Source organism: Lampetra fluviatilis, chromosome 25 (genome assembly GCF_964198595.1).
Source record: "Lampetra fluviatilis chromosome 25, kcLamFluv1.1, whole genome shotgun sequence".
Lineage (NCBI taxonomy): Eukaryota > Metazoa > Chordata > Hyperoartia > Petromyzontiformes > Petromyzontidae > Lampetra > Lampetra fluviatilis.
The window spans coordinates 326,008-335,795 of record NC_136299.1 but is presented as its reverse complement, the minus strand read 5'-3'; the positions used below and the strand labels follow the sequence as shown (position 1 = coordinate 335,795).

General features: G+C 49.8%; 1 protein-coding gene across 1 annotated transcript in view; it reads right to left on the bottom strand.

Moving 5' to 3' along the window:
* ASAH1 (N-acylsphingosine amidohydrolase 1) overlaps positions 1–9,788 on the bottom strand; it is a 45,815-nt gene continuing 36,027 nt past the window's right edge. The window contains exons 12-14 of the mRNA XM_078867952.1: positions 6,691–6,814; positions 3,048–3,104; positions 1–1,914 (exon numbers count right to left, since the gene is read on the bottom strand). Of these exons, the coding sequence (XP_078724078.1) occupies positions 1,825–1,914; positions 3,048–3,104; positions 6,691–6,814 (271 nt within the window). The 3' untranslated portion in view covers positions 1–1,824. The remainder of the gene's footprint in view (positions 1,915–3,047; positions 3,105–6,690; positions 6,815–9,788) is intronic.

Genomic DNA, 9,788 nt, shown 5'->3' with positions numbered 1-9,788 from the left:
AACGCTCGCACATTGATTTTTTTTTTATTCCCCAGTGTTCCAGTATTGCTGGTGTGAAAATACTTGTTACAGCGACAACATTGCATCCAGAGATGTGCAAAAATCTACTCTCACCGAGGCAAGTCCCCATGTCCAGCAGCATCAGCAATCGCTGACAGTCACCCCCCACTCCCTCTCTCCGTGTTATTCTCAAAAAGAAATTGCTGTGCATTAAATGCTGCACGTTTGCACAAGCATAAAACTGGTCCTAAGGCAACACCAGAAAACAGAGTTATAGGTCGACAGGGAAACGAACAGCTTATCAATCAACGGTAAACCACACGATTTCAGGAAAGTTTGCGTTCAACCAAAACGCGACCATCGCACTCGGTCATCATAGGATCCCGGAAATAAACTGTAACTGTGCCATCACTCACAAATGGATAAATGCCCCCAGTGTTTTACGAACACTTTCAAGTGTGAGTAAAAAACGTGATAGGAACATCACATGCCCAAGATTCAATAAAAAAAATCTCCGGCGATGCAAAAATTCAGTCTCAATTAAACATTGAAAGGAAAATCAACTTATTTGACAGCATTCACTATTTCCAGCCACTTTCCATAGGCGTCAGGACACCCAACACCACACCCCCTCTTGAAATGTCTCTGCAACCAACCCATCGTTTAGAAGCTACAAATCACTCGCCCGCCATGCCCATCGTGCATTTCTCAGCAAGTGCAGCAAGCTCATCTAGCTCAGCTGTGCTCGCAAAAAAAAACGGTTATAAAGTTATCGGAGCGGATATAAAAAATTTACATTTAGAATTAAGTCAATGTGTGTGCGTTTTTTTTTCAATAATGCCCAGAAATGTACCAATGAATTAAGATAGTTTGGCTCTTCTGCGTCAGGAATAAACTCGTACTTTGCAGCCATTAGAAACGTCGCTCTCTAAAGTAAAGTTGCATCCTCTGAATATGCCAATGCAGCGGCGTGGTTGATGTGGAGCGTTGGAAACCGAATGTAAAGTGTAAATCTCGCAGTGTGCACCTCAAATGATATCCAACGCGGTTCAGGTTTAGAGTTTTGCCAAGGCAGAAAGGTGCAGGCTTGAGTAATGCATTGCCCACGTGAGCGAGTGGGTCAGTGGATGAGCCAGGTGGAACATGGTTGAAAATGCTCCACTCGGGGTACCGATTTGTCATTAATAACTGAATACAAAAACTAAACATTTTATTTTACCAGGTAAGGCACCACTGAGCTCTTTTTCAGAAGCGACCTGGCCACAAATGATAGCTCAACAAAGTGTATTATCATCGTGTGGAAATTTATAGCAGCCAAATTACTCTAAACGCATGATGATTCTAAATGTGGAGAAAAAAACCGGAGTACCCAGACAAAAATCCACGCGACCACGGGGAGGAAATTCAAACTGCAAATGTGCAACAGGTGTCAGGGTTGGGATCGAACCCACGACCTCCTGTACACCAAGTGAGGGAGGCAACATCTCGCCACTGCGGCACCTCAACGCTTGGCTTCGTACAACAAATATTTCACGCTCACAAATAAGTCGCCTGCCATGGTGTGCGCCTGTTTGTTAGGGCAAGAATGCTGCAAATGCAAGATGACGTTAGAGAGTTACGTGAGCGCAGAAACACGAACCGCATTTTTTTTGCCCATGGAATTAGATGTGCGTGCACATGTTTTAATTCCCAAAGCACTGTGTGCAACTCACACTAATCACGTTGTTCTTACGGGCTGCCGTTTATATTAAAAAAAAGCGTTTGCCATCAAGAGACGCACACCGGCGAGCGCGCATGGGGGGACGTAACGGCGAAGGGTCGTCATCACCAGGGCATGCACGGGTCCGGGCAGGACCTCAGGTAAGCTTCGTAGGTGCCCGTTCCGATTTCCATGAGCGCCGTGTAGGTGGTCAGCTGTGCGCACAGACACGCAAAAGAGGAGCTCTCTCTCTCACACACCGCACCAGGGAACTCAGATGTGGCCTGAACACACGCCAGGGGGATACGCCACACCGGCACTGCTCAGAACGCCAGACACGTGTACCACCACCACTAACCCCCGGCAGGCTTCGCAACGGTTCCTGCTCCTACGCTATGAAGTCTCCGCGGAGAGGAAAAGGACAGTCAAGAAGGGCTGCTGTAGGAAGAACAAGTTCCACATTTCCACCGCTGCTTTGACAAGCCCACACCAAGACAAGACAAAGATCCCCTGTGCAGCCTTAACAGAATGTTGGGGCAAGTGCTGTTAGCAAGCACCTATGAAGGCTGGCAGGGCAAGCGAGGGGGTGAGTGGCTAACACCACGCCTGGCCGCATGCCTCCCAGAACCACGCCCGGCCGCCTTTGTCTCCCCAGTGCTGATGTTACACACCGCACGGGTACCAATTTCAGGCTACATCGACCTAGGGGAGGCCCAGGACTGGTTCAGATAATCATCATCACTCATGTTAGACATGAGCAGGAATGTCGAATTTCCAGCATCAGCTCTGTATGGTTGTGAACATGAGATGAGCATCAATGCCTCAATAATCACTCGTGATATGGGATCTTCCTTGCCAGTATCAAAATATAACAATAGATTTTACCCTTTATGGTAATAAAACAGTTGTGTTAAGATTTTAAAACACCAAATATAAACCTTTTGCTCACCCAGGGCTATAAATGCCATGATAGTGCATTGTATTTGTGTTGTTCACCTTTTGGCGTTCTCTGGTCTAACACTTTGAGACTAGGCTCTAAAGAAAGCTGTCTCTGTTAAAAAAACAATGCATATAGTATCAGATAATGTTTTTGTTTGCGAGTTCACCACAAGTACGTGTGGTTAATGCAAACAGGATTCCTTTCAAAAGGTTTCCGTTTGGTGTTTTAACGTCTTAACACAACTGTTTTATTGCCAGAAATGGTAAAATATTTTTTTATAATCACTCGTGACTTGGCTCTTGCTGCACCACTGCAATGTAACTGTGGGCTAAGCCAGAGGCTACGCGACTGCCAATTCGAGAGGGGCTGGCTGAACCACAGCAAATGCACGAACAAAGAAACATGCACCTTGTTGAGGACAGGCTTGGTTGAAAGGACATCGTAGATGGTTTCCAGCGTGACATTCTGTTGAATAAAAATAAGAGATACACATTATCACCATGGAGACATAGACACGCTCTCTCCCTACAGAGACACACTCTCTCTCTACAGAGACACTCTCTCTCCCTACAGAGATATGCTCTCTCCACAGCTACCTCTACGGCACTGCCCCGAGGAGGCAAGCACGCAGGCCGCTACTCTCCCCTCATGTCCCTAGCATGCTTGTCATCTTGTTCTACAAGTCACTACAATGCAGTAAAAGTAGAATTAAGAACAATTTGCTTTCCTCTTGATTTATTTGAAGAGTATTGCATTCATTCGTGCTGAGCTACAAAATGATCCTGGCCTGTTGTGTTTTTATTGCAGTCAGGAGCAGTTGAGACCAATAAACGTTTTCTCAAAAGGTAAACATCACTCTTGGGATTCTTCAGAAATACATTGATGCCCCTTCAAGGGAAATGTATTTTTTTTATTAATTAAGTTTTTAGAAGGCGCAGCAGTTCAAACAGAGTGCCGTAGAGTAAAATTTTCGTTCTTTTCTCACTCCGCTTGTCCCGGCGAGGGTCACGCTGGCGGCAGCGTGTTGAATAGTGGCGGTCCACACCTCCCTTTCCCTGGCGACAGACTCTAGCACGACTACACTATACATTACACCATAAACTACTACGCTATACACTACTATGCTTTACACTACTACACTTTACACTACACTATGCACTACTACACTACTACGCTATACACTAATACGCCATACACTACTACGCTATACACTACTACACTATGCACTACTAAACTATACACTACACTATACACTACTACGCTATACACTACTACACTATACACTACTACGCTATACACTACTACGCTATACACTACACACTAATACGCTCTACACTACTATACACTACTACGCTATACACTATTACGCTATACACTAATACGCCATACACTACTACACTTTACACTACTACACTATACACTACTACACTATACACTAATACGCCATACACTACTACGCTCTACACTACTATACACTACTACGCTATACACTACGCTATACACTACTACACTATACACTAATGCGCCATACACTACTACGCTATACACTACTACACTATACACTACTACGCTATACACTACTACACTGTACAATACTATGCACTATACACGACTACACTAGACACTATTATACACTATACACTATTACACACTACGCCACACTCCTATACACTACTACGCTATACACTATTAACACTATACACTACTCCACTATACACTACACTATACACGACACTACTATACACATCTCTAATTTATGTAACATATCACAGGAAACAAGAAGGGTTTTTAGTTTCTTTCTGAATGGAAGACTCGCGTACACAACCATTGCCATAGTCGAGACGAGGTCTTACAAGGGGCGGCATTCAGGACCACAGCTCAATCTCTGTCAGAGAGGAATGGTTCTAATTGTTTTGATTGATTGTCCGTAAGTAGAAACCAATCGGTTTCTACTACTTTCTTTACCCGGGGCAGAAACGACAGTTAATTCAGAATCAGAATCTTTATTTACACTGCAGGAGGAGGAATCCGATGAGCTATCAAGCTCTTTTATTCACAGATGTCCAGTAAGGGTATCACCAAGACGTCCCAATTACTAGTCGGGGTACCATTCCATTGACAGTTAAAGATGCTGCCTTGAGCCTCAGGTCAACAGGTTTACACTGCTGCCAAAACCCAGCAAATATTCTGTTTAGTCCTGATTGAGTTTCACCCAGTGGCCTTTTAAGTCTCTCCAGTTTCCTCCCATATCTAAACCCAAAAGACAAAGATCCCCCTGTAGCCTTTAACAGACTATCACGGCAAGTGCTGTTAGCGAGCAGCTGTGAAGGCCAGTATGGCACACGAGGGGGTGGGTGGCCAACTCCATGCCCAGCTAACCTTTGTCTCCCAAGTGGCAATGTTTAAACACCGCATCAAGTAATCATTTGAGGTTGAGTCGACAAGGGGAGGCCCAGGACCAGCTCAGATAATCGTCACTGGTGTTGACCGTGAGCGGGAATTGAACTCGGGGCGCCAGGTTCGTAGTGCAGCGTAGCGCTAACCTAAACTACCACTCCCCAGCTAATCCCGCACACACAAACAATGTGACCGGTATTGGCCAGACCACATCCCCAATGCTGCAACTTTTACCTGAAAATTACGCAGTTGGTATTACACACAAAGCAACAACATCGCCCCCCTTACTGTGAAAACTTGCCTCAGGAATTACCTCCTGAAACGGAGTCTTGAGACTCAGTGGGGCCGACCTGGGTGAACACGAGCAGCCGTAATAATTCAGGGGCATTGCGTCTAAGCTCCACGAATGCATACACTTTCTGTATATCGAGGTATTACTACTATAGTAGTCTCTTGGGCAGGAGTGACCTGGGCATGAGTTTGCATCAGTCTGGAACCCGTGCCTAACGGAGGGGGCCCTTGCCAATAAACAGCTGGCGGGTAGCAGGGTGGCCTCAGTGGGAGCACTCGTGGCCTCACACTCGTGTGGAGAGGCTTTTGAGTGGTGGTTCTGCCTCGGAAGCTACTGGACGGCTCGACGCTAAAACACAACAGGGTGGCCCCGATTGAGACACTGGAGATGCCACGACTGCAATGCCACGTCTCCCATCCACCCACAATGGGGCTTCTTCTCAACTCTCACAACACCACCACTGCCATTTCTGCCCCTCTCTCATCAGCCCCCTTGACGTGTTTATTTAACAAGCGAACAAAACCTCTGGAGATTCACGTCATCTTTCAGGGGAGGTCAAAAGCCATTCCTCTCCCCGCCCCCACCTTCGAATAAACATCCTCGAATCTGTGCTCTATGTCAGGCTCCTGCTTTGATCTTGGAGGTAGCCGACTCTTTGTCATGTGTTCCTAATAACCGTCAGCAGCCCTCGTGATTGTATTCATCTCTTGTTCTAAGTCTTCTTCTCGCGTGCTGCCTCCACAGTCGTGTACATTTGTCCAGCATCAGGCTCGTGTTGATATGGCCAGCGGTGGATAAACCATGACACACATGGTGGGTGGGTGAGCGAACGGGTGAGTGAGTTAATGAGTGAGCGACTGAGTGGGTGAGTGGATGAGTGAATGGGTGGGTGATTGAACGAGTGATTGAGTGGGTGGGTGAGTAAGCAAACGGGTGAGTGAATTAGTGAGCGAGTCAGTGGGTGAGTGAATGAGCGAAGGGTGGGTGGGTGAGCGGGAGAACGGGTGAGTGAGTGAAAGAGTGAGAGAGTTGGTGGGCGAATGGATGGGCTGCCTGAGTAGCCACACTTCTGCATGTTGACGCAATAGCCGACCACTCCTTGTGGGACAGCGATTTAAACACATCCAGGCCAACCAATTTGCCCGTGCAGCGGCAGCGATGCGTTTGACTGCGTCCTGCTTATCTGTGTTAACATCTCTTCCCACTGTGCTTCACTTACACGGCATTCGCTCCGGTTACGTATGCACGTCGGCTACGCGCGTGCGTGTGAAGCGCAACACGAAGCGGGTGTGCATCTGTGCGCGCACGCCCGTGGCAGAGCGCAGGCTCGGCTGCGCGTCGTGTACATGGGATTTTACGTACGGCCTGCGTGGTCCGGTTCATGCAGAGCATGGCGGGCGTCCTGCGGTCGTCCAGGAAGAACGGAGGCCTCCAGTGGTCATAGTTGGTTTCCAAGACGTACCACAGGCCATGCGCGGGGTCCATCCTGCACAGCAGAGACATACGCGGTACAACAACGACCACGGTCACCGTTAGCCTCCGAGTGCACCAACAGCCTCCACACGGTGGTGTCCCCACCGCTGCGTCGATACGGCCGTCAAGACGGCTGTATAATTGAGGGCGCTACGGTGGCACGATGTTTCCTACCTCGCCTGGTATACACAGGACGTAGTGGGTTCGATCCCAACCCTGACGCCTGCTGTATATTTGGAGTGTGCACGTTCTCCCCATGGTCGCATGGATTTTTCTCTGGGTACTCCAGGTCCCTCCACATTTAGAATCGACGTGCGTTGAGAGTATTTGGCTGCTATATATTTCCACGTGATAAGACACTTCGCTGAGCTATAATTTGTGGCCAAGTCACTTCTGAAAAAGAGCTATATAGATCAGTGGGCCTGACCTGGTGAATAAAACATAGTTTAGTTTTTACTTCAGTTTTATACCCACCTTGCAACGGGAAATACATAAAACACGCTGCTCATCGTGCAGAATTTACCATGGTTTCAATGTATATGTTGCACACACACGCCCACACAGATACACCCAATCTAACCTGAGTTAACAGCGGGGGCCCACACAAGTCTAAAGGCCTTATTTACATTTTAATGACTCTCTACTTACCGAACAACTTAAGCTTAACTGAATCATTCCTGTGCAGTGTTACTGTACACACGCGTCAGCAGGCATCTCACGACACGGCGTGCTGTGTTGTGTCTCTAGTGTGCGTATACTGCGTCTCATAGCCACGTCACAGCGTCTCATAGCCACGTCACAGCGTCTCATAGCCACGTCACAGCCTCGCATAGCCACATCACAGCCTCTCATAGCCACGTCACAGCGTCTCCCTGCTCAAGCTACGTCACAGCGTCTCCCTGCTCAAGCCACGTCACAGCGTCTCCCTGCTCAAGCCACGCCACAGCGTCTCCCTGCTCAAGCCACGTCACAACGTCTCCCTGCTCAAGCCACGTCACAGCGTCTCCCTGCTCAAGCCACGTCACAACGTCTCCCTGCTCAAGCCACGCCAACAGCGTCTCCCTGCTCAAGCCACGCCACAGCGTCTCCCTGCTCAAGCCACGTCACAGCGTCTCCCTGCTCAAGCCACGTCCCAACGTCTCCCTGCTCAAGCCACGTCACAGCGTCTCCCTGCTCAAGCCACGCCAACAGCGTCTCCCTGCTCAAGCCACGTCACAGCGTCTCATAGCCACGTCACAGCGTCTCATAGCCACGTCACAGCCTCGCATAGCCACGTCACAGCGTCTCCCTGCTCAAGCCACGTCACAACGTCTCCCTGCTCAAGCCACGTCACAGCGTCTCCCTGCTCAAGCCACGCCAACAGCGTCTCCCTGCTCAAGCGACGTCACAACGTCTCCCTGCTCAAGCCACGTCACAACGTCTCCCTGCTCAAGCCACGTCACAGCGTCTCCCTGCTCAAGCCACGTCACAGCGTCTCCCTGCTCAAGCCACGCCAACAGCTTCTCCCTGCTCAAGCCACGTCACAGCGTCTCCCTGCTCAAGCCACGTCACAGCGTCTCCCTGCTCAAGCCACGTCACAACATCTCCCTGCTCAAGCCACGTCACAACGTCTCCCTGCTCAAGCCACGTCTCCCTGCTCAAGCCACGTCACATCTCCCTGCTCAAGCCACGTCACAGCGTCTCCCTGCTCAAGCCACGTCACAGCGTCTCCCTGCTCAAGCCACGTCACAGCGTCTCCCTGCTCAAACCACGTCACAACGTCTCCCTGCTCAAGCCACGTCACAGCGTCTCCCTGCTCAAGCCACGTCACAACGTCTCCCTGCTCAAGCCACGTCACAGCGTCTCCCTGCTCAAGCCACGTCACAGCGTCTCCCTGCTCAAGCCACGTCACAGCGTCTCCCTGCTCAAGCCACGTCACAGCGTCTCCCTGCTCAAGCCACGTCACAGCGTCTCCTTGCTCAAGCCACGTCACAGCGTCTCCCTGCTCAAGCCACGTCACAACGTCTCCCTGCTCAAGCCACGTCACAGCGTCTCCCTGCTCAAGCCACGTCACAGCGTCTCCCTGCTCAAGCCACGTCACAGCGTCTCCCTGCTCAAGCCACGCCAACAGCGTCTCCCTGCTCAAGCCACCTCACAGCGTCTCCCTGCTCAATTTTCGGGATTGGCGTGCGTGGCCAGGTGGTCACGAGGGGTAATTATAGGAGGGAACCATGGGTGGATGTTCGGGTTTGGCTGGGCCAGTTCGGGAACGAGGGCGTGAGCGTGGCCGGGGCAGGGCGAGGCCACACGCGGGGGGGGGGGGGAATAGAAAGCGGAGGCTGAGAGAGCTCGGGGCTGCCCTGGAATCGGGATGGACTGGTTCTATCGGGATGGACTGGTTCTATCGGGATGGACTGGTTCTATCGGGATGGACTGGTTCTATCGGGATGGACTGGTTCTATCGGGATGGACTGGTTCTATCGGGATGGACTGGTTCTATCGGGATGGACTGGTTCTATCGGGATGGACTGGTTCTATCGGGATGGACTGGTTCTACGCCGCCATCGTCTTCGGGCCATCGTCTTCGGGCCATCGTCTTCGGGCCATCGCTATCTCCGTGTCGTCGCTGTCTTCATGCAGGCGTTGCTTGGGTGCTGTCCTAGCCCAAGTATCTGTTGTTATCCTGGCCCAAGTATCTGTTGTTATTCTAGCCCAGTCGTGTATGCTAGTCATAGCTAAGTGTTGTAGGATATGAGAGTACGTTATCTGCGCCCTACTAAATAAAGAAAGACAAGAAGTGTCCGAGAGTCATTACACAAACAATAGGGAGGCACCAATCCAGCTCGAAGCCAATGGTGAAAAATTCCCATTCCCAGAGCAGAGGCAAGTTAATAATAATTTTAACAATAATAATATTATTTAATATAGCGACGCTAATGCAAATTGCATCTCAACTTAATCCACAGCACGACATTTGGCACGGAGTGGTTTTGCTGCGTGTTTGAGCG